Below are 24,572 nucleotides of genomic sequence, written 5' to 3' on the forward strand. Positions count from 1 at the left end.
CGTCACAATAAATAATATATTTCATCCTTTTTTTTTTATTGCAATAATGAGACTTTTACATTATTCACTCGTCAATCACCACCCTTTAACTATCTATTGTGATTTTTACGTAAAGAAAAATATACTTGTTGGATTCGTTTATATATATTTTTAAAATATCAAATTTGTATAATTTACATTAAAAAATAATTAAAAATATTAATAGTTAAAGTTGTACATTGACTAACATGAAAATTCAATTGTTGCAATGGAAAAACAACATACAAAATTATAAAACCTGTTTAAGGTGAATGGCATTATGGCAGCAATCTTTATGGCACATTGGCAGTTGGCACTACGGAGTAGTAACAATTCACAAGTCTCTTTTAAGTTTTAAGTAGCAGTAGTACTATTTACTAAAGCCATTATTGTAATAAAACTATAAAAGTACCACCTTTTAGTATTTGCGATGTCAGATGAACAATCTACTTGGTAAAAACAAATCCACATTTCATCATTGCTTTCATTAGGTCTTTTGAAATTCATACCATACACAAATGAGATCGGGGTCACAACTCAGTGCATGGCAGCAATACAAAGAATCTGCTTAAGATTTTACATGACTAGAAGCATAATTTGTTGAAAAAAGCTTTTCATACATAATCGATAATCTACCCACTTGAGATAGATATAAATAAATAATGAAATCGAGCTCATAAATAAAATATATTTTCTCTAATTCTTGTAGGTATATTATCCACGGGGTCAATATTACATTCTCATAAATCAAATAATGAATAACGTGATGGCGAAAACCAAGAGAAAAGACAGGAACAGAGAGCTAACAGAACCTGTCATCTAGAAGTACCATTTAGTAATGCTTACAACAATCATGAGATATTACATATTGTTTTGCCAAAAAAATTAACCTACTCCAATCCAACACTTAAACTTTGCCGCCACTCTCCTCTTCCACCAAGGAAAAAAAATGAAAAAAAAGCAATCTAAAATGAGGTTCGATCGAGCCGAATCTACAATAGCAATTTACTTTATTTTTCATTTAAATTTTTTCTCAACGTATATACTCAGCCAAAAAGGTTCTTTGAATGACATTTACGCAACGAAGAATAGGAAGAACATCAGAAATACAATCAATACAAAGAATATCTTGATCATCAGCCATCTGTTTGAGGATATACTGCTAAGATACCTGGTCAACTGGTTCTGCGCCCCTTCAACATTTGCAAGAGTATCCTCCATGTTCTCATCAATCCTGCAATAGTGCCAAATCCAGTTTAGATCACAAATCAACTTCACAATAGAGATGCACGCCAACTTTGTCAAGCAACTGCTTCCGAAAAATGCACACAGCATATAACTGGTATACGTAATGTATTAATGGCGTCTATTATGTCCTTTCAGGGCTAAATGGCCAAGGACTTTAATTTTTACAAAGAGAGTGCAATTATGATGGCTGGCTTAGCACGGAATTATGCTTTCCCCTAAAGATAACATGTCACTTGAAAAGGTGTTCTCTTAAGGTTGCTCTTGAATAAAAAAATCCAACTACACGAAATGAGAAGAAATCCAAATAATATAATTTGGTTCTATAGAGAGAAGCCAGGGATTGATAAAGCCAAAAAAAAAAAGCAAGTTTGAGCTACATCCATAACTCAGCAACATGGAAAAGCAACCAATTTCACAGAGCACAAGAATGTTACAAGCAGCAGCTAGCTAAGGGCCGCTAAGGCATCATTCAATCTAGCTAAGGGCCGCTAAGGCATCATTCAAGCATGGTTCATAATAGAGTCCAATCTGAGCAAACCCAATGCTTTAGATGTTCAGAATAGCTTCAAAATTGTCATCACTAACACATACGAGCATAAATTTATGTGAATTGAAACAACTAATTTAGGCTACAGGCTGCAAACCTGATTGCAATCTCTCCTTGCTGTGACACCATTGTCGCCAACTGTGTAAATATATTACTTAATTCGTGAATGGTAGACTCCACATTCTGAAGGGCTTCAGCTCTGCTCTGCATATAGGTGTCCTGTAATGGAACCATCTGTTGCTGCTGTTGATTCTGTTGTTGCAGTAATGGCTGAGATTCCCCATCTGCTGCTTTTCTGCAAAATTTGAGAAGCAATGAAGCCTGCACCTAAACTTAGAAGTAAAATTCTATCCATCTAAAAAGCAAGGATGAGTTTAGAGAGGATAGCCCTTTATAGTAAGTATTGTGTATTACTATTACCAACTCTTCTAGGATATCAATTCTAAGCAAGTTGTTCTCATCAATAGCTATTCATAATTACATAAATTTCTATTCTTCTTAGTCAACAGTAGAATGAGCTTCTTCATACTAAGATCTTCAGCTAAGTAATACTCGAAGAGAAAGAGAGCTCCAGGTATCAACAAGATTTACAATATGCATAAAGGTCAAGCCAAATCCTAAAGGCGACCAAGTACAATGTCAACTTGAAGATGATAAAGTCCAACGCCACCTCCTAGTTCGCTTATTCTCTCTGTAATTTGGGTTTGTTAGGTATAAACCACAGTTACAAAAATAGAGGTTGCTTGAAAAAACAGCCATGACCGGCTGAACAGTAAAAGCCACTTTCCTTGACAACATAAGGTTCACATGCAAGGGGGAAAACCATCACAATTCAAAGAAAAAGCTCTGCAACTTATCAAAACTTCAATTACTTGTTCTTATATTTGGTTCGAGAGGGGGGAGATTGAGATTGACTGGGGGATAGTCACATGGTATCCAGGGCTTCATCATGTGCACCAGAGTACAGTATGTCTTCCCTCCTCATGCTATTGGTTTGGGGTATAATAATTTGTTTTATTCTTCTTCTGTAAAGCCATAACTTATCACATGTAAGTTCTTCCAATCATATTTCGTTATCAAAGATCAATATTAATTGAGAAGTAGGAACCTACTGGATTAGCAGGAAGTCAGCCTAGAGACCCATAGCAGATCAAGAATAAGATTACGGCTGAACTACTCATCTCATTCAAACTAACAGGACTACGTTGAAAATACCCTTGAAGGAAACCACTATAACAAGATCTCATCACGGAGACGACAACTCCGCCAAAGAGAACATTACTTTAGTCTACATTCATCTACCACCACATCAATACCAAGACAAAAAAAAAAGAGCATCATGATAAAAAATTAAAAAACCCAAGGCAGCCCCTTCCCGCATCTCTTTAGGCACCCTAAATGAAGAAAAGTGATATAAACTCAAAAGGCATCTCTTCAGAAGTCAGATTGAAACTTTTGAGATTGCTTCATTAATACTCCCTCCGTCCCAATTTATTTGCTACATTTTGCCATTTAGGTGTGTCCCAATTTATTTGCTACATTTGCAAATATTTCCATATATAGTACATAGGTCCCACACTTTATTTACAAATTTGCCATCACTCTCTCTTGGGTTTTGTAAATATTTCCATATATAATACATAGGTCCCACAATTTGCCTATTTGCTTTCTTGTTAATTCTTGTTATGGCAGTGGTCCCCACTCCCTCCTTGGTCTTTGTGATAAAGCAAATGTAGCAAATAATTTGGGACAGAGGGAGTAATAATTACCTATATCTAGGCATTTTCAGGAAGTTCTCTAATTTTTTTTCTTAACCCTCAAGAGTGGAAAGTGCATATCTCTACTCCCAGCCAAAATTAGTAAAACCAGGCTCCCAATATCTTCTCAAATCTATATTCGTTTTCCACATCAACTTCATCAACCAATGCTTCTTAAAATGTATTTACAGACGAGAATGTCATAACCTGCTCGAATAGGCCAATAAAGAAAGATATGGAATTCCTCGCTTTGTTTAGTATTCCTCCCTGAGTAAGAGGGGGAGGACTTGATGTGACTACTATTAGACCTCCAACCCGAAAATACTCTACAATCATTATGAGCGGGTAAACTTTTCCTTTCCTTTCTGCGGGGGGGACGGCCCAAATCAGGTAAAAAAATAGCTAACCACCTTCAAATCAATTAGAATATTCCTCGACGAGTTAAGCGAGACAAGTCCAATTGAAAGAGTAAAGAAGTAGTTGTGCAGCCGCATATAATCCATTCAATCCATACACCGTAGCTTTTGATCTGGCGAGCTTGAGGACAAGGGTGCAGTTGAGATGGTACTAATGGGGTGGAACCCGAAGCGAGAGCACAGGTAGAGCCAGTTTCTTTTTGTGACCAAGAAGACTGTATTCAAGGTATTTCCGTCGGTGATATGTTCTAACTCTTAAGTCTTACCAAAACAGTCTTCCCCGCTGTTCTCCTGCTTGGGGTTAATAGCAGGACTGATTTTGAGTAACTCTTCTCACCTCTAAAAGCCGCACACATCGTGTTAACACCTACCTCGATGTGTGCACATTAAATAAAGAGAAAGGTGAATACTTTACCAAACTCGCGTATACCAAGCTATCATCAATGGAGCCATAGCCCATAAGAACAAACATATACAAATCCCCAATTATCATGCGAGTGTGTGTAAGTAAGCTGAGGTCAACCACTCATCTGTCATATATGGAGAACAACCAAGGAGTGTGCTCTCGAATATCCATACAGGTAGGAAGGTTCTATGAGTTTCGGTCACATCACAACTTTCAGAATATGATTCTCATTGCATGATTAGAAAGTGGGAACATGGTAAAATAACTCATTGAACTACACAGGGAAAGAGAAAATAGAAGAGGATATTCATCTCCGACAAACAAAACAGACACAGTGCAACTCAAATTACTTTGGACAGGAAAAACTAATACAGCTAACTCTAGTGAATATTGTTCCAAGTTCCAACCCAAGGACATCAAAAGTTAAAAAAGGACAGCCTGTTTGTATGTTTAATTTCGACTGAAATAGAGATAATGCATTTACAAGTTTCTCAGATGGAAAGGAGTGAGGAGGTGTGAGAGAGGGTAAATTTCGCAACGGGAATCCTTGCCCAGGGAAAATTAAGAAAAATTTTCTTTATTAAAAGAAAGACTACAGTATGTCAAACTTGTAAATCAGACAACCATTAGAACATATCAAATCCAGGAAAGTCAGCAGATATATCATATAATTGCCCATAAGTTATTTAATGAGATAAATTAACCATCCGGAGAAGAAAAAGTAACTCTGCAATATGACCTAATACATAGGAAGAAGAACAACAAATTCATGATACCTACCTCGGAAACAATGAGGACGAAGTTGAAGCTGCATTGGCCCATGGAGGAGCAGGGGATTCATTGGGTGATTTGGCTGCCAATGGCCGCTGACGAACAAAAGGATTGGTGGACTCTTTAGATGTGGTTGCAGAATACAACTGCCTTCTGTTCTCATGAACCTTTAAATTCTGCATATATCCAAAGTGAAGAAAATGTTAAGGAGATTGTAACTGAACAATAATTAAATTGAGTAAAGCACCAAGAAATACAGCACATAGTGTCAGGCAACCACTCAGTAGCATGGTAAGAACTTCTTTAAACTCGTGTTGCTGTATTAGACGGTTTTAAGGTTATCTACAACTGTGGTAGAATGACTAGTGGTGTCGCTGGAAATGTTTCCACTCTCATTTTGGGTATTGCACAGAAGCTGCAGGTCTACCACAGCTGAATTAAGTGCTGTAATATCTTGCTTAATGACTGCTGTCAGCTCCTGAATTTCAAGAGTCGGGTCATCAAAGACAGATGTCCTCTTGGCCACTGAAGAACAGAAAATTGTGTACATCAGTCAGATTGAATTTATTGTTTGAATAATGTAACAGACTTCAAAGTTCAGAACAGCACCACAATTAGAATTTTTGTCACCTTTTACTTGAAACAGTTTGCCTTTTGGTCTGTTTCAAAATTGGTAAAACATCTATTATAGAGCCTAGACACATGGTTCCTCTTTATCTCTCTCCTATACTAAATAAATATTCATCGATTTTATCTTTCTCATATCCTTAATGATTATGCAAAAGACAATATTTCAACTAAGTTGGGACAGCGTGAGTATGCCCCAGGGATTTAAAAGATTATAAACACACGTTAATAACACTTGAAATCTCCATTCTCCATGACAGAATGACAAAGCTTCTTTAACAGATAATATTTTTTACTATCACAATTCACACAGCCATTAACAAACATAGTTCAAATACCTAATAAGATATCAAAAAAGTATTATCAAATGAAGTACTAAAACACAAGGTATGTCGCACTCATTGAAATTTCATCTCCATTACTGTCGTCACTCAATCACAAGTAACTTAGCACACTAACATCATACAATCACGCCCTAAATGTGAAAATTTCAAGTTGATCCAAAACCATTATATTCAGTATTAGTGTATTACCTCAAGAACCACAAAATAACTACATCACACTGAATCCATAGCTTGGTCCAGGTGAAGTTGCAAAAACAATTTTGATCACTCAACAATACATCTTTCCAACCAAATTCTACACCACTATATCAGAAAATCAGAAATCATTCTTTCACTCAAACTTCGTTAGCTTGGCTCGAGTACAGCCGCAACACAAATGTGATCACTCACATTATACAACGTCTCTACAATGCAACTAATACATCAACCAAATCACACGGCCACACGGCAAACGCGTAATATTTCAAAACATACCATTACTCAACACTAACCATCCCTATTATATTTCACCACATACAATTTTCCAGTAGTACAAATCAGATCACTCACATTCCACAATTCCAATCAGAAACATCCAAAATCTAACTACAAATCCTTAAATTCAACACAAACTACCACAAAAAACTCATCAAAAATAATCACATCAACAAAATCAAACAAAATCAATCAATAATAACAATTCACCAATATCATCAAAACATAAATGAGTAAAAAAAAAAACTCACACTTAGCAAGCTTAGCGAGCTTCTGAGAAGTCTGATGGATACCAAATCCAATCTTAGAGGCCCGTTTATTGAACTCCGAATGGATCGAACCCGCGGATCTAGGTCCATTAACTTGATTACCACCAAAACTGCTACTACTGCTCACATTATTCTCTCCATTTGTTGAAATCGACTTCTTTAATCTCTCTGTTATGCTCTGAAACTCATGTGTTCTATCTCTATACGATGATTGCGCCGACCTCATTGCCGAGAAATTGAAATTTCTAAACCCTAGATTTTGGAGATTGGAATAGTTCAGAATTCACCGACAACAATAAATTTGGGCGGAATTTTGTAAGTTTAGATCTAAATCTGTCGATTATGAGGATTTGCCATGTTTTGGATCATTTGATTTTGACCTAGATCTCGGGATCTTGAGACGAAAGAGGGGTTTTCTTTGAATTTGTGAATTTTTGTTCGAGCGTTTTCGCTTTCTCTCTCTTAATGATGTGATTGTGTCATCCGAGTTCAGGAGTTTTGTGAAGGTGAAGAGAATGAAGGGAGTGAACAAGGGAGCTGTGAATGTGATTAGAGATGCCACGTTGATAGATTTAATTTTACTCGTCGATCTTTGAAAATTAGTACATACCACGTCCGTAGGATGAATATTATACACATGATGAACATCAAGTACTAGATTATCAACATAAAAAACAATGCTGATGAACATGTACTATAGATATGTACATATGTCCATTTGGCTTATTAGTAATGTAAATATATTCATTTGACTTGTTATTCATGTACATTTGGCTTGGCTTGTTAACCATGTATGTGTGCGCACCATGCTCTACGTACAAGCGTATGCATCATCTAAGTGTTGGTCGATCTTGTATTGGATTTCATTTTTTTTTTTAGCTTCTATCAGGAATGCCTCGCTGAATAACTTGATAAGCTTGTCAAAAACTTGTGAACAAGCTGCATTGAAACTCGGTAAAGTTTTGTTTGTTTCATAAACCAACGAGTTTGAATAAAAGTTTGTGAATTTGTGTAAGAAATAAACCTAAGTTGTGAAGTATATAACTTCGTCTTTGAGTTCTGATTCATTTAGCCTTATGAATTTATATGTTTATAAAGCTTGTTCATGATCGTTTACCTATTTTTTTGAGATTATTGTCTGTGAGGTGTTGAGCTTTGAAGTAATCATCTTTTATTATAACTATTGATTTGATATTTTCTTGAGAATAAGGATATGAGCTAGGACACTTCAGAATCACGATCAAGTGCAATTTAAGTTCAAACATGAGCAACTCTTATTAGATATAATATCGATCGAGAATACTCTTTCTGCAATGCATGTAATGATCTTAATCAACCATGCACCCACATAACTTGTATAGTCCTAATTTTATGATGCTCTTGGGGTATAACCATTTCTCTGAAACCCATCTTTGGGTATAAAAGTTCCAAAATGAAAGGCTTCACGAACCAACATATTTACAGCCTCACCATTTAGAACATAGAAATCAATAAGATGAAAACTCGACTAGAGAGCACAACCATTCATCTTCCTAAATACTGCCTCTGTTTTTTTTTTTTTATCTTTGTCACGAACCTGTGCACATCTCCCAATGTACATCTTTGAACTTAAATATCTTTCATTAATTATATATTAGTAAAAATTATAACGATTTGGAGAGAGGAGAGATTTAACTCAATATGGAAGTGAAAAATCAGTGCAATTTCTTCAATATGTCTTTGAGGTGACCAAAACTCAAATAGTATAATTATATGATTATATCATTTTCCACTATACAAAATCACACTCCATGTTGATCAAGATGTGCACATTCTTTGAAAGATCAAGAGTTTGATCACACTATCAAATATACAAATATTCCCATGAACAAAAATGTAATTTACATTTGCAATCCACAGTTCACTCAATTTTCATGTCAATGTAATAACAGAGCCAAATGCACAGAAATCCTGCCACTAATTCCTCTACAATGACTACCAAAAATCTTGGGTCACTCACAAAACAACCCAAAGTATCATACATACACTTATGCTTGTCCACAAAAGCTCAAATAATCCCCTGTGCAGTACCCTACAGGAGCTGTAATCAATCATGATTGGAAACTCACAGGTGCTGTCTGATGGATCTTGATCAGTGATCATAGCAAGTCCATCAAAATCACAGTTCCAAGTATCCTGACTTTTAATCTGATAATACATGTTAAATGCATAAGATGCATTCCCTTGAACAGATAGATGATTGCATGAACATCCATACCCTAAAGAAGTGCAATCTGACAAACTACAAGCATAGTTTATGTTATCAGCTAAATTCCCTAAACCTGTAGCATCTGGGTTCAAAACACACCATCTTTTCACCATATATTGCACTCCTTCAACTGGGATTAGTACCCTATCTTCTTGCATCCCAGCTAAATCGAGCTCGTACTTTGGCATCCCATCAAACTCGAAGATCCCCCAATGCCTCTCAAAGTTCCCTGGAGCAACACTCTTAGCATTTTCATCGATCAAGCTAAACAAGTAAACGTCGATTTTTCCCTTTCGAAGTGGGGTGCCTTCACCACTCAAAATATGTTGAAGAAGGCCTTGGTTGAACCTTTTAGCATTCTCAACATTGGCATAGATATCACCATCAGTTGGCCAACCTACTTCTCCTACTATAATGTCCATGTCAGGGTACCCAGCTTTGTTCAATGCTGAGACTAAAGTATCAAAATTTGCATCAAACACATTGGTATAGACCACACCTTGGTCTCTTATGGGCACATTTGAGCCTTCAAAGAAAGCATAGTCTATAGGGAAGTTCTTGTTACCATATAGACTAAGAAAAGGGTAGATGTTGACGGTGAAGGGAGCGTTGTTTTCGTGTAGAAATTGGAGGATTTCGAGTGTAAGGTCTCGGACTTCAGGTCTGAAATCTCCGGCTGAAGGTACAGGATTCGAGTCAGGAGAGTAGTACACATCGGCATTGAAGGGGATTGTGGCCTTGATTTGGTCACCATATCCTGCATGATTAAGGGCTTCTTGGATGTTTTTGAGTGCAGGTAACATGTACTTAAGGTATGTGCCATTGTAGGTTTGTAGTGTGGGCTCATTTCCTACTGCAACATAGCTGCATAACAAAGAGTATTATGAGACTACTAACAGAAACCAACCAATCACTCATATTATGGTAGGTATTAGGACCTAATTAAATCAGCATAAAAAGATTAGAATCAAAGGTATAAGACATTATTTATTATAATTAACACATCTAAAAACTTGATTAGGATGACATAATTGAATTCAGAACTTAAACCAGGAAAACAATAGTACTTCCTCCGTTCCATAATAAGTGAAACACTCGGAGGAAATAAAAATTAACCAATAAACCACTTCTATAACTGTTCAAAACAACTTCTAGAACAAGCACATCTAACTAATATTGTACTTCACCAGTAAAACTTAATAAAAAGGCAATCAAATATTCATCAGTTCATTCTCCACAAATTCAACCAAAGTACAATAAAAATTGGGAAATAATGCATGATTTACTTGAAGCAAAACAATCAACATACAAAATTTGACAAAAGGATCATATTTTGTACAAAAGAAATTTTAATCATGTTAAAGTTTTTAATACATTAAGATCAAGAAACAAAAAATAATGAAATAAAGAAGTTTGAAAGAATCAAAACATATACTTATCCAATAGTTGGTGTATATTAAAAAGTAATTAGAGACTAAACTTGATATTAACACCACCAGAGTAATAATAAGTTGTAACATTAGCTTCAACCCAAGAAACAGCAGCATCAACATTACTACTCATCTCTTCCAACATATTATTAGGTATTGCTAACATTACTTCAATTTGAGTTCCAATTAAAGCACTCAATATTCTATCATCAGCTTCAAACAACTTCAACTTATCAAACCCATTATTTTTCAACATTTGAACCACCATTTCAGGAGGTAATTGATGAGTTGCAATTGTTCCCCAGTTCACACCAACACATAAACTTTGAGAAATCATGGCTGCCATTAACAAAAACAGAGTATAGTGATGATAGTAATTATAGTGAAAAAATGTCATTTTTTTTAGGGTTTTTTTTCTTTTTTTTTTTGAGAATTTGAGTGAATCTTGAAATGGGTATCTTTGAATTCTCTTTCTTTTACAAAGTTGTGAAATGGGTAGGTGAGATTTTAGAAGAAAGAGGGTGTTTTTGTTGATGGGTAGATGAAGAGAGAGAAAAACAGGGGAAGAGAGAGAAAGAGAGAATGTGGGTGAGATTCGTTTCTTAATTCTGTTATTCAGTTACAGGGCCATGCAAATGGGGAGTTTACAGTTTATGCAGTGCTGTCATTCCAATTAAGTGTACATTTTTTTTGGTTTGCTGAGCACATTATACTCCTTTTACAAGTTAGTTTTCATAGTGTTATGCTTAGGTCTACTCTTTAGTCTTTAATGTTATTCATCACTTTTATGCAATGAGCCAATGAATATAGAATTAAAAGGTTTACTTTCTTAGGTCAGATTTGGATAAGTATTAGTCATTAGTGAGAATTCTGATGATGATGATGATGATGATAGCAAATAGGAATAGTCTAATGAAAATTAGTATTTTGAGTTTCTATAAGTCGAGTCGAGTCGAGTCGGGTTTGACAAGAACTTGGTTTACTTTGTATCCAAGTTTATTTAGGAAATTTATTTGAATATTTTTTACTGCCTAAAAATTGAAAATTTTGTTAACTTATTAGGTTAAAGGAAGCATATGAGTTGATGGATTATATTAAAAAGTGTTTAGTAAAATTATTCTTATGATGTTAAAGAACAAATCTATTTCAATAGATATAGGAATAACACAATTTTTTTAGTAAGTGTGAAATGAAAAATAATTATTTTAACTAGTTGAAATCAAAATGAGTGAGGCACAAGTTTTAGCCAATCACTCATTTGAATTACAGCTTAAATGACTCTTGAAACAAACTAATTAAACTCCATTAAAACTAGTATTAGAATCAATGTCCAAACTTTTTTTTAGTTCTCAAACTCAAGTTCAACTTTAGATTGATGGTCTTACCAATTTGAATTGTCTAAAATTGATGTAAGAACATGTTATTTTCAAGAAATGATCTTCAATAAATTTAACTGTAATCGAATGTATCTATCAGTTCTGGACTTCTAGTTTTATGTTAAAATACATAAAGAAGAGAAATGTTTCATTTATTTCAAAACGAAAGAAGTAAATTAACTCCTAATCCTCAAACTGTAATTAACCACTGACACATCCGGAAAAAAGATCCCTTTTACTACTATACTTTATTCTCCCTTTCTTTCATTTATAAGATTTGGTAACCTTATTATCAATCAAATATTTTCTGATTCCCAAAACAAATCCATTGTTAAATATAAAGATACAACTACAATATGCATTATCTCGAAATCTATTCCTTTTATCTCTTGACTAGCCTAGATGCTTAATATTTTTTAAAAAAATTGGTAAGAAGAGTTCTTCTAAACTACCCTCGCACAGGACCCTTACCCAGATGTCCATTACAAGCCAGACAACCCCCCCCCCTCCCCTCCTAAATCTCAAGCAAATGCTTGAGGTAGACATTGAACCCTAAACTTTGCTAGAAAAGATGGAAAAACTTACCACTTGATCTAATCCCAATTCCTTACCTAAATGTTTAATATAACTTCATGATCAACTCTCATATTGAGATATATACTAGCCCTACAATGACCTACATTAATTTTCTATTACTTTGTAAAATTAAGGTAGTTAGGATAAGGTCAAATACATGATGTGCACTAAAAAGAACCAAGATTCAAGAGTAGTAGTGCTTAAGATTTGTTATAGAAAATGAAAATGTTTGGAGCAAATCTTATGTAGTGGCCCCTAAAGAATACTACACTATTGGGGACAAGATTAGCCACCCTACGTAAAGCTGCAAGTGCTCTACATATAGCATCAGCTTCAGTAAGCATTTAACTCTACTTTTGGTAGAACATACAGGAAAGAATCGTCTGAAATCCCAACTTTCCAGCCTCAGTCCACGTGTGTTTCATGCTCATGCAAAATTTCCTCTCTTTTTTTTTCACCTTTTAATTAATTTATTTTCATCTTTAGTTATTAATTAGTAACATGTAAATAAAAATTAAACAGTTGAGCTTTTTTGTTGTTAAAGTTGAGCTTTTTTGCTTCAACTTTTCTATCTTCAGTAAAGAGCAATTGGTATTATTGGGTAATGGTGCAATGCCAGTTTGGAAGGATTTACATAAAGAATTTCCTGTCTCCCATAGTACAGTACTGCACATTTATTTTAATTTTGTCACCAAAGTTATAGAGATCAATGTGAATTTGGTTCTTGCTTTGATTTCTAAATCTAGTTATTATCATGCTAATTCATAAGAGGTTTAGATGATACTGTATAGTTTTGTTAGCTAACTTAGATAGTTTCGATTTGAAGGATATATTTGTAGCGTGTACATGTACAAGATGAGTTATAAATTCACCCCTGAAAAAAAAGATGAGCTATAAATTCAAGTTCGAATATAAATCATTTGAAGCGAAAATTTACATATGTCTATGTATAGTTTACATGTGTACTTGCACATGAAATTAATTAACTAGCTACCGACACATTTACAAAGTTTAGGTCTAAGTAAATTGTACGTTCGACTCATATATACACACTCTATAATATGTTTATACACTTTTTGTTGACTATGTATATACCACACAAGTCCCTTTAAATATACATGAGTTGCATAATATAACTTGATTAATTGATTGCGCTATTAATGTCTTACCAAACTCGGCCAAGTTTGAAATCCTAGAAGAATTCATGTTTGTATTGACTTTATCCGACTTCATATCTAAAGTGATTTTGAGTTAATTCTGATCATTAAAATTATTATTTGTTTTAATAGGAAGTCATCAAAGCTATTGTTAGTTAACAATTTTAATACGATTATAGTTAACTAATTTAAATAGGTTAGATTAGATTATTTTGAATATTCACAAACAGTTGAGGATAGTGAGATTAGAATACTAATGTTGAATCAAGTAAAAAGAATAACACCTCTGATAACTTATCAATAAAGTGATGTAACCATCAAAAGTCAAGCCATGATCATAACTCATAGCTACAAAAGTAGTACTACACATCTTCAAAGGAGATGTTCATAATTCATACACGACAAATCTTGTCCTAAAGTACTGCAAATCTTTTTAGTTCAATAAAAATAAATAAAAGAAAAAGAAATACTAGTTATTCCACTAAATATTATTCTTTCCGGTCTTTATTAGTTTACCCGTTTTTTTTGCACAAAGTTTTATAGTAGGACATACACAGAAAAAGAAACTACTATTAAAGTTGAATGTATGTATGATGGAAAGTTAGTGGTCTCATTCCAAAAATAGAAACAAAAGAAACGAGTAAACTAACAAGGGACATCCAAAAAAAAATACGGGTAAACTAATAAAGACGGGAAGGAGTATACTAGTACTGAAGTACTGAACCTATCAATTTGCAAAATTCTACAACAAAATCACATTTGCACCAATAAAATCTTCTCCAAAAATAATTTGCTATATAAAATTCCCTCCCTACTCAAAAGTGCCAAAAATTTTCATAACATCAAGCAAAATCTAAACTGAAAAATACTAATGAACTGTCAGTATCACAACCAGAATTCCAAAAGGCACTATTTTGGTAGTTTGGAAAATGAAATAAAATGAAGCATTCTCTCAAAAAAAAGGGCAAATTTCACTACATAGACTCAATCACAGGCCTAAATCTGGGTAACTATTTCTCTTTACTTCGAAACTGTCTCTTGGCTCGATCTCGAACTCAATCTCGGCTACCATAGATATCCAAAAACTCGTAAACATTAGACAATATTGAAGATGATTCAGGATATAGCAGCTTCTTCATGAATGCATGCTTCCTCCGGGAGTCTGAAGCTTAAGCAAAACATTGCCTGTGGAAGAAAGAAGTCTATTAAAAAAGGCCATAGAATAAAGCATACCTTGACGAACTTGGCATATAATAGTCGTTATACAGGTGGTAAAATAGGTCATATTACCTTGTTTGGTGCAACATCTCTAACCCTATGGAAGACTGGCTCATGTATCTTTGCATTCAACCTAGATTCAGCCTCCTGCAAAGTAATTCAAATATGCATAGTTCATATATCGATTATTGATCCGTACAGAAGAATAATAACAGTCCAGAAGCCCTGGGAAAACTACTAGGAAGAGAAAAAAGCATTTAATCATCCACGAAATATAGACAAACAGCCGCGCTAACACTATGTTTGAATAGGAAGATTTGGAATGAAAATGGAAGCTCACTCATTCCCTCCCCTCACCGACCTTTCTCTTTCCTCTTTTTCCTTCCCTTTCCTCCACGAATGCTAACTGAACACGCTGAGATCCACGAATATTTTGCCAGCCACAAAATGAACAAAATTAAAGAGCATCAAATAGCTAAAACATCTAACCGAACAAGCTAAATTGAGGGCTTCAATTACTATAGATCTCTGTGCCTTTCCCATATTCTTAGCTTCTTGATTCACCTGCTATAATAGTAACTCTGGCCTCAACCGGGTATAGATGTCTCTGAGAGTCTTATGTTCAATAGTTTCACGAATTTTGAGACAGAAAACTAGGGATGAGTCCCTTCATCAAAAAGATTACTCCTTCCAATCCATACAAGTTCTACAAAGGGGTCAAATTACCCTCCTTAAACTATATATACTTCGTGGTAATGATATTCTTTTATACTCATACAGTCCTACTCCCTAGATTTGAAAATAACAACTATATATACTGTTTTAGGATGTTTGAAAAACATTATTATCTTTCTTAGAATGAATATGGCATATTATTGAAAGTCTAAAATACCGCTGTTTAGATTAAGCGATCGGAAGAGTATAAAACTAGTGCAACTATCTATAAAAGGCTTTTTAGTGATATAGTATTATATCCTTTATACTAGAAATTAAGACAGCATAACAATTACTTTGCGGCTGAAGGTTATATATTTTTTCAATAATAATAGAGGATGAAAATTGGCAGTTACATGAAGGAAATGTAGGAAATCATATTAACTCATTTTCAACAACGTGGGCTACAATTCATCTAATATCTAATTATCTATAAAGTATAATGTCCCAAATTGTTGGGATCCCCCGTTTAACTTTTTACTCACGACTCAATCCTTTCAATAAAATTCATAAGGAAAATGCTTTTCCTTATGAAGATATTATTTAGCAGGAGGATAGACAAGGAAAGGGAAAAGGAAAATAGCAAGAAATTATCATGGAAATGAAAAGTGAGAACACAGGAGAGCATATATAGGTTATTGCTTACTGATATAATGAATTCCTCAGTTTCACTTGCCCGGATGAAGCAGTAACAATGAATCCAAGGCAGAAGTCCCTCCCAAAATTTACAGCGGATCAGACCATTGAACGCATCTGAAAATAAAATGGGAAAAATAATCTTAAGTTAATTCATTTTTGACAGCAAAAGTGCACAGGGACGACGTACTTTATCAACAACTTCTTTTTGTTGATGTTTATAAACAGCTCAAATGATAAAACTCTTTGCCCTTTCAGCTTCTGGCAAGGTTTAGGGTAAAAACTGCTACCAAGTAGAAAACAGCTTTTTGTCATATATAAATGGAACCTGAAGCTCTATTAAAACTCAAATATAGAAGCACCATAAGCAACTAGTAGAAATTTTCTTTTTAACCATAAAGTAGTTCTCCTCCCCTATATGTGGATGGAGAACACCAGCAACATGATTAATCTTGTAACATACAAGATCCACAATAGAAACTCAATTAACTAAGTTCGGAATATTGAAGGTATATCATCTGCGAGAAGTAAGAATATAATGCATTACAGTTTAGGTAAGCATTATTACCTAGAAACTCCAATGCAGATGCAGGTAAGTTCATAATCACGTGATCAACATGCTTCCATGGCTTCACAACAGAAGGCTCAAAACCCTTAATCCTCTTATTAGTGCCACGTTTTCTGCTGCCAGAAACACCCGATGCTGTAGTTCCATTAAGTGTAGCTATAACAGGAAGGCATAAGATTAGCCATACATGTTTCCATGGAAAAAACGACATAGCAATTATAGGTAACATGCCATACAATAACCTCACGATACCCAATTCTCATATTTGTATACCTTCTTCACAACGTTCTGCGGGCCTTTTGGCAGCACAGATAGATGGACCCATCTTTGTGCTACCACCTGCTGCATAATCACGAATTACTGTAACTTATCTTAAAAACCTATTTTCCCAGATTAAGTGACACTGAAAAAATTATGTTCACAAAAGTGATAAAGTTGAGTTGTAAATCTCAGGTATTACCTTCAGTATCACTACAGTCTACTTCGCTGTTGGTCTTAGAGCTGCATTCATCAGAAGCATTTGGAAGAGATTTACAAGAGTCGGGGTTAATATCATTCACAGGAACAGTCAACAGCTGAGATATGAATTTTCTTGCATCCATATTGTAAGCCAAGATAGAAGCATGGACCTTGTTGATTTCTGCATTGATCTTCAAGAAACGGATACTATCTGGATTCAGATCATTGGCATAAATTAAGCATCCCTTCTGTGCTGCTGGGATAGCAAATGGACCAATACCAGAAAACATATCACAAATGGTCTCTCCAGCTTGAAACAAAGAAATTAGTCTCATATGCTCATGTTCTAATCTTGAGTTCCAATATACCAAGCTGTAATCAAGCTTGAATCTCGCTCCATATTGCCTCACCTCTGTTACCATATCATTCTCACCCGCAAGGAGTTCAAATGTCGGAACTCGAAACTCATTTGATATTGTGCCAACTTTATTAACCACAGTTCTGATTCTAGGGTAATTTTTCTGACAATAACAAAGAAAATTGTGTCAAGTGAAGATGAACCGATTGAGACCATTATCGGGAATAATTGAACTAAACATTGGAGATCATATTGAATAAGCTCTCTCATTATTTTCAATTTTGTTTAAAATAATCGCAATAAGCATAGGCAATAACAGAAAGGGCACAGTTACCCCAGAAATCTATCAGGAACAAGTATACATACATCATAAAAGACCTCTGCAATAACATCCTTGTATGGAATTAGTTCATCGGTGATATTTAAATGTACAATATGACCTGCATAACAATAAGAATAAATGTCAACAAGATGCAAATTTGTGGATGGCACACGCCAAAAAAGTTTCTAGCACCTCCAATTTCAGATACTTTTTTAATCCAGAATTACATCATCTTAGCATTGGTTATTTAAATCCAAAATAATTGACATTCAATAATTATAGTGCACACGTTTACATACTAGCCTCTCAAAAAGCTCAAATGTAAGGCACTACCACCATTTAAAGTATGTATCTGGTGATGGTATTTGGGTAACTTTTTAGTTTTAACAATTCAAATACTCCATTAATCAGGAACTAAAGTTTTAATGGTATTTGGATTTTCAATACAAAAGTTCAAATACTTTTTGTATTTTACCCTCACGGAACCTCACATGATGTAATCCACTACTATCACTAAATGAAGGTTGTTATTGAAGAAACTTGGATTATTTTTAAGAGTTCTTAATTTGAATTCAAAAAAACTAACATGACACTTATTTTAGATATGAGGAAGGCGATTATATACTGCACGACACGGAAAGTCATTTTCTATCGCAATTTCTAAGTCTTACATAATTTTTTCAGATCATGTTCTACAGTCTAACTCTAAGCCTCTAAGGGTGCATTCTCTTCCCCTTAAAAAAAAAGTTTCACGTCTATAAGTTCACTTAAGTTCAGATAAGTTTTAACACCTTATCAAATAAACTTTAATAAAAATTGATAGTTCAGTCAAGTTCTGATAAGATTTAACACCTTATACAATTAACTTCAATAAGTTCTTTTCAATTAAGTTCAAATTAGTTCATGAGAATTTAGGTGAAGAGAATGTACCCTAAAGGGGAACTGACGACCATGATGATTAATGAGGTTGGCATTTGTCTACAGGCTTTTTTTTCTTTTAGTTTTGAACTACTCATTCTCTATCCAAATCCCTTCTCACTGTGTTATACTAACTCTTTCCAAAAAAATGTTCTTTGACTAGGGTGTTTCTTTGTTTGCTGAAGTTGTTTGATAAAGCAACATCTCCAAAAGCACTTCAATAATTAGATAGTAAAACAAGACAAAGGAGCAAAAGCCACGTCTCCAAAGAAAATTGGACAGAGTGAATACTTAACTATTGTCTCAAACGATGATGGCACCTCAACTCCTTCAGGCAGAATCTGCTTCAAAATATGGTCTGTAAATGAATTACAGGTCATTAGCCAAGAGATTAATGTAACAGTTGTTTCTTCTTCAAAAGCAAATTCATGGTTCACTGACACTGATACAAAAGCCATTTAGCCTACATCTAACTTTCGTAGAAAACTATCAGAACAGAAAGCAACGTACATAATTATTCACCATGGGATTTATGCACAAAAATAAGCTCCTTCAACAATAATTTTGAGATTTAAGCCATAATCAGGGATAATTTTGCATGCATAGTAGGTTACACAGCGTTTCAAACAAACAGTAACCCCCCAAAAATGTATTCAGAGAGCTAATTTTGAACATCAACTGATCTTTGACCCCGTGCAATGCACGGATCAAGACTTAAGTTTAGACATTGTACAAAACTCTAAAAGGGTTTAATTCAAGTATAACACCAATGATTACACTAGCCCCCTTCATCTCTACTTAAAATTATTCTTTATAGTCACGTTACTTGACCATTATGTTTACCATATTATTGCCCTGCTTATTCTACAAAATCTACTTTCATCATACTTCTCATAATAATTATGGATGAATTATATCTATTTTTCAAGTTAAGCCCCACAAAAATCCAAATGTGCAATATGTGAAGATAAAATTACAATTTGAGTCAGATACAGAAAATTTGCTTCAATGAGGACTACATATTTCCTGTTCACAAGGCCACTCAGATACCATAATTATTAGCAGGTTCCCCGCATAATCATTCAGGTCTGACATCACTTTAGCAACTTACCGATTCTATCTTTCCATTTCCTATCTATTGCTTAATGCAACTTTAAAACAAATTATAAATCCCATAACTAGAACTTCAAATTCATTATCATGTAAGTAGACTCCTAGTATTGGAGTAACTACATCAAAAGATCCTAAAAGACCACTTTCACTCATAGCTAGCACTTGCAAGCACTTACACTATATATTTGAAACTCCTCCTAAGCACAATGAGATGCTAACAAAGCTGCCATACTAAAGACAGCATACAGAATAAGATATACACCCACATACACTAAAATCATTGATGCTTGATTTTTCTGCATAGGCATTGTCGCATTGACAAGGGTCCTCAATAGAAGAGCAACATGTAAAGCAGCTTTTAGATGGACCCAAACTATACTTTTTATTTTGTCATTCAGAGAACATGCAACTGACCTGCACCCCAGTAGGAATAGCCAAGGATCAATGAGTAAGGAACTACTTCAATTTCACACAGCTTCCGAAACTCATCAAGCTTTTGCTCAGGGATATCAGACAAATCTGTTCATCAAGCAGAATAGAGAACAGTCAGAAAAGTAATAAAGCATCAACTTCATCAGCTAATTAAGCAAGATGATTAATCATAAACCCCCCCCCCCCTCCTTAAACAAAGTTAAAGAAACTTTTAGGGACAATTTTTCAACTTAAGATTAAGATTAAGATTAATTAAAAACTACTAAGTTGTTGTGTAATAGGTCAGTCGTTTGCCTTTTGCATCAATTGTACTAGATAAGACATACACTTAACCACACCAACGCTTGTACGCTACACGGGAGCCAAGTTGGGTGCATTGGGGGTAATGGTATGGATCAATCCAACATATATGCTTCTACATTGAGAATGCCACGCCTGCCAGCAGCAAAGTAAGAGGCGGTTTCTAAAAGCTGAATGAACTTGCCACCAAGAAAGCATATAGATACGTTACTATAAGGAATATTGGAATGTCCATTAGTTTGATTGAATTAATGCATTACTTCACAATCAAAATAAACACGACAAAAAAGCTCGCAAAAGCGCCATTAATTGAGCCCTAAATATAGGAGACGTATCCATAGCACCATAGCTACAAAACATTGTACTTCACATCACATCACCTTGATTTTTTATCCTCTCAGATAATATCATGTAACGATTTTTTTCGGCTGTTGGATCTTCAACTACAGGCTTCACACGCGGCTTATCTAGCAAGTACCTGCATATACAAAATTCATTAGAAACTTAAGCTACAAACCAAAAAAAAACACGGAAATGAAAAGACAACATATGTAAGAAGTCAATGTAACATCAAACATGAGCATACCCATTAAGGATTCGAGTGGCAGATTTGCAGATTTCACGAGGGACTCTAAGTGCCCAAAGATCATACTTCACATCAAATTTACTTTTGTCCAACATCTCTACTCTACTTCCTGCTTCAACATAAATCATCTTCTTCACTTAGGAAAAAAAAAAAACAAATTCAAGAAAACCATTGTTTCAAAACATCATAAATTTCTGCTTACTAAATCATAGCGGACAACTGAAATTATTAGCCAATTGTGCATTTAAAGGGAGTTTAATTTAATGGGTTCAACTAAACCCCCTCAAAACCCACAAAAATTCATACCAACTTCATTGAAGACTTTCATCGAACACTTAGTGTGCATAGAAAAACTGAGCTACCAAAATTGAAACTTTTCTCAATATTATTGTTGGTTCAATACAATTTACTTAGAGACATTCTACTTACAGATTCAGTAAAAGATATTAATCCAAAATTTTCTATAATGAATTACAAATGAGAGAGAAAATCTTACAATAAGCTCGGAGATGGGGTGCCGCTTTTTTCTATTAACTGCTAAAAGGAAACTACTGGTGTATTGTTGTTCATAAGAGGGGTAAATTAGTAAATATTTATTATATTATAAGGCAATACCCAAAAAAGGAAAAAAAGAAAAGAAAAAAACAGAAGGTTAATTACTTGTTTTAATTAAAAAATTAAAATTAAAAAAATAACTATAGTATCACCTCTGTTATATATTTAAAAGATTTATATACTTTCATTACGCATAGTGTGCAATATAAGACTAGTTTTATAAAATAAAATCGAGGTCCATGTTCAATAGCAAACACCGTGAAAAAGTAAATCAATCATATAAGAAGGTATGAAATCGTGTTAACAATTTTGGTAATTTTTTTGGGTGCAAAAACTATGTTGGTGGAGTAGTTTGAATGTAATTATGATTGGAATTTTGGAAACAAAGAATTGTAGTTGGGTGCAAAAAAAATTGTAGCCTTCTTTCTTGGAACTTTTTGAAGTATAGTAATTTTGTTACTTGTGAAACTTAGTTTTATGAAAATCTTCAACTTGTCGGAATGCATTTACAATAGCAAGAACTTTATAATTGAAACTAATTATCGAAAAATGAATCCTGAAAAAACATTGTAGAACTTGGAAATGGAGTTGAGCAAGTGTAATTGAAGTAACATAATGGCATAATCTAGAGTGATTATCTTAAAAGGTATGAATAAACGAGTCTGTACTAAATTATCACGGTGATTTGAAATAGTAGCATATTATAAGGACAGTGCAATTAGAAAAAAAAAATGAAGCACAGTGTCTTAAAATCTTCGACTCTCTTTTATATCATACAAAATCACCAATGTAATATGCATAATGCAGTGATAAACTAGTAGTTTTTAAGGAATATACATGGTTCGGATATTTTGAGATCTAGTGATGAACATTATGAGTAGTTCAATGTTTCACTCATTAACCAAGTGGTTTTAGCATAGTGGTTGGTTGCTCACTTTGTCCCTTAACTAATTGGTCGGGGATTCGATCCTCGACTTTTGGGAATAGAAAGAGATTATTGGTCAACCCTTTACCTTTAAGTGGAGCATCCGGGACGAGAGGATTAATCACTGCTATCAGCGGTGAATACCTTGGTTGTTAAAAAAAAAAAGTTTCATTCAATGCCAATGTGCTCTATTTGATATATAGAAATAGGAGTACATTATCATGTAATTATGTAAACTAGCTAACATGAAATGAGATTACACAAAATAAATGTCCTACATGCTACATATGTATATACACCATGGAAAAAGTTGCTAATTTCTTTTTCCATTTCCTATGCTAATTGCTGATGCTCCCAAAAAGTCCTACCCATCTCCATCTTAAAGCCCTGTATAATCTTGTTCACCATTGAAGAGGTATCAATTATCATACTATCATGATTTTTTAAGTAAAAACACCATAACTTAAACTTGGACAATTTTCTTCATGATCATTCATGCCAACAAAGAAGCATAGTAACACAACGCCGTAAGATGTAAATTCTTGTCTTGTGCTGCTTTACAATCGTCAAACACCGCCTTCGAAAGCTCGTTTTCCGGTGGCAGTGGTGGTGGCCTTGAGAGTATGATGGTGTAGGAAGGAGGTAGGAAAATGCCATGGTGACTGCAAAGAGAAGGTGTGTTTTTGGTATGGTATGGTATGGTATGGTTGGTAAATGGTAAGTGAATGAATCAAATGTGAAAACTTAAAAGATATATATATAGTCTACTTAATCGTTGTTGACAAGTTGATAGTGTGGTCCATTAATAGAAAAAATAAACCAACGTGATATAATGCTTAGATTACATGTACAACAAAAAATTGCAATGAAGAGTCGTGTAGGATAACAACTAATTAAAACTAGTCCCCACTATTTGTCACTCTCTCTTTTTTTTGCTTGTATGAGCGTGTGATACTACCTTTCCACGTCTAATCCACGCAGCTGAATTTTGTTTTTGAGCACTTGGAAAATGTTTTTTTCACAAAGAAAAAAAAATAGTACAGATTTTTAATGATAATACAGATGATTTTTCATACGATTCTAGCTCACAAGACATGGTGTTACATGCATTCGGCTCATAACCCCTAGTATTTGACAAAGTAATTATTAGAGGTTAATCTAGAAAATCTAGATGTATAATAATGAAAAATATAGTGTATGTAGTCTAGAAAAATTTTGGATTAAGTGAAAAAATCAAGTGATGATGTATTTAGAAATATCTTGTAAAAATCAAAGATATATGATGTAAAATTATGTAATATTAAGCGAAGTGTAGAGAAATCTGGAAACTAGGATACAACAATCATAGATATGTTGTATGTACATGAGCGGAAAGGTGAGCTCATCAAGAGAGCTCCCACAACATATATTAAAAGATAGAAACAAGGGTTCCACCAAAGGATTAATATGTTGTACGTGCATGAATCATGATTACAATTCTTATTAATGTAATCCATAAAACGGCAATTTTGTTATACTATTCAAGTCCATGAAAACTCACACGTGTGCCCTCAATTTTCTATCACCAACTTATATAAACTTTTATATTCATTCAATATTATTTTTTAAGGATTAATACATAAAGATCAATATTTATCAACATTAACACTATTTATTTCCATAACAAAAAAGTTGTAAAAGAGGTTTTATGTGATTATACAGGGTATAATAATATATAGCACCTTTTAAACATTTAAGTCCGATATTTGCAGACCATACACTTAAGAATAAGAGTAATAGTAAAATGAACATCACACCCAAACAC

The 24,572-nt window shown here is 34.1% G+C and overlaps 4 protein-coding genes across 9 annotated transcripts; all 4 read right to left on the minus strand.

The window, feature by feature from the left end:
• Positions 1-695: 695 nt before the first annotated feature.
• Positions 696-7,412, minus strand: LOC104902147 (syntaxin-32). Its single transcript, XM_057391138.1, is given in 6 exon segments — positions 696-1,252; positions 1,911-2,108; positions 5,173-5,347; positions 5,450-5,494; positions 5,497-5,688; positions 6,860-7,412. Coding segments are annotated over 6 exon segments (1,014 nt in total). The 5' UTR covers positions 7,104-7,412; the 3' UTR covers positions 696-1,092.
• A 1,153-nt stretch (positions 7,413-8,565) lies between these two features.
• LOC104902148 (glucan endo-1,3-beta-glucosidase 8) lies at positions 8,566-11,582 on the minus strand. The gene is made up of 2 exons (XM_010689840.4): positions 10,606-11,582; positions 8,566-9,989 (listed from the first exon to the last, which is right to left on the minus strand). The coding sequence occupies exons 1-2, from the start codon at positions 10,950-10,952 to the stop codon at positions 8,873-8,875; spliced, it is 1,464 nt and encodes a 487-aa protein (XP_010688142.2). The 5' UTR covers positions 10,953-11,582; the 3' UTR covers positions 8,566-8,872.
• A 2,857-nt stretch (positions 11,583-14,439) lies between these two features.
• On the minus strand, positions 14,440-22,841 carry LOC104902149 (tRNA (guanine(37)-N1)-methyltransferase 2). 6 transcript variants are annotated; one of them, XM_010689844.4, is made up of 12 exons: positions 21,785-22,841; positions 21,289-21,400; positions 21,083-21,180; positions 20,385-20,489; positions 19,153-19,215; positions 17,984-18,057; positions 17,261-17,780; positions 17,074-17,142; positions 16,801-16,956; positions 16,243-16,349; positions 14,955-15,029; positions 14,440-14,849 (listed from the first exon to the last, which is right to left on the minus strand). In XM_010689844.4, exons 2-12 carry the CDS (start codon positions 21,381-21,383, stop codon positions 14,781-14,783), a joined length of 1,431 nt encoding a protein of 476 aa, XP_010688146.2. In that variant the 5' UTR covers positions 21,384-21,400; positions 21,785-22,841; the 3' UTR covers positions 14,440-14,780. The 6 variants fall into 6 exon arrangements, with proteins under 6 accessions (XP_010688146.2, XP_010688143.2, XP_010688145.2 ...); XM_010689841.4 differs by having other exon boundaries at positions 21,289-21,424; XM_010689843.4 differs by having other exon boundaries at positions 21,289-21,397; positions 21,785-22,840.
• Positions 22,842-22,934: 93 nt separating this feature from the next.
• Positions 22,935-23,680, minus strand: LOC125492567 (small polypeptide DEVIL 10). The gene has a single exon (XM_048635200.2). The coding sequence runs from the start codon at positions 23,423-23,425 to the stop codon at positions 23,258-23,260; it is 168 nt and encodes a 55-aa protein (XP_048491157.1). The 5' UTR covers positions 23,426-23,680; the 3' UTR covers positions 22,935-23,257.
• Positions 23,681-24,572: the final 892 nt, after the last annotated feature.

This window comes from Beta vulgaris, chromosome 8 (genome assembly GCF_026745355.1).
Source record: "Beta vulgaris subsp. vulgaris cultivar EL10 chromosome 8, EL10.2, whole genome shotgun sequence".
NCBI classification, from domain to species: Eukaryota; Viridiplantae; Streptophyta; class Magnoliopsida; order Caryophyllales; family Amaranthaceae; genus Beta; species Beta vulgaris.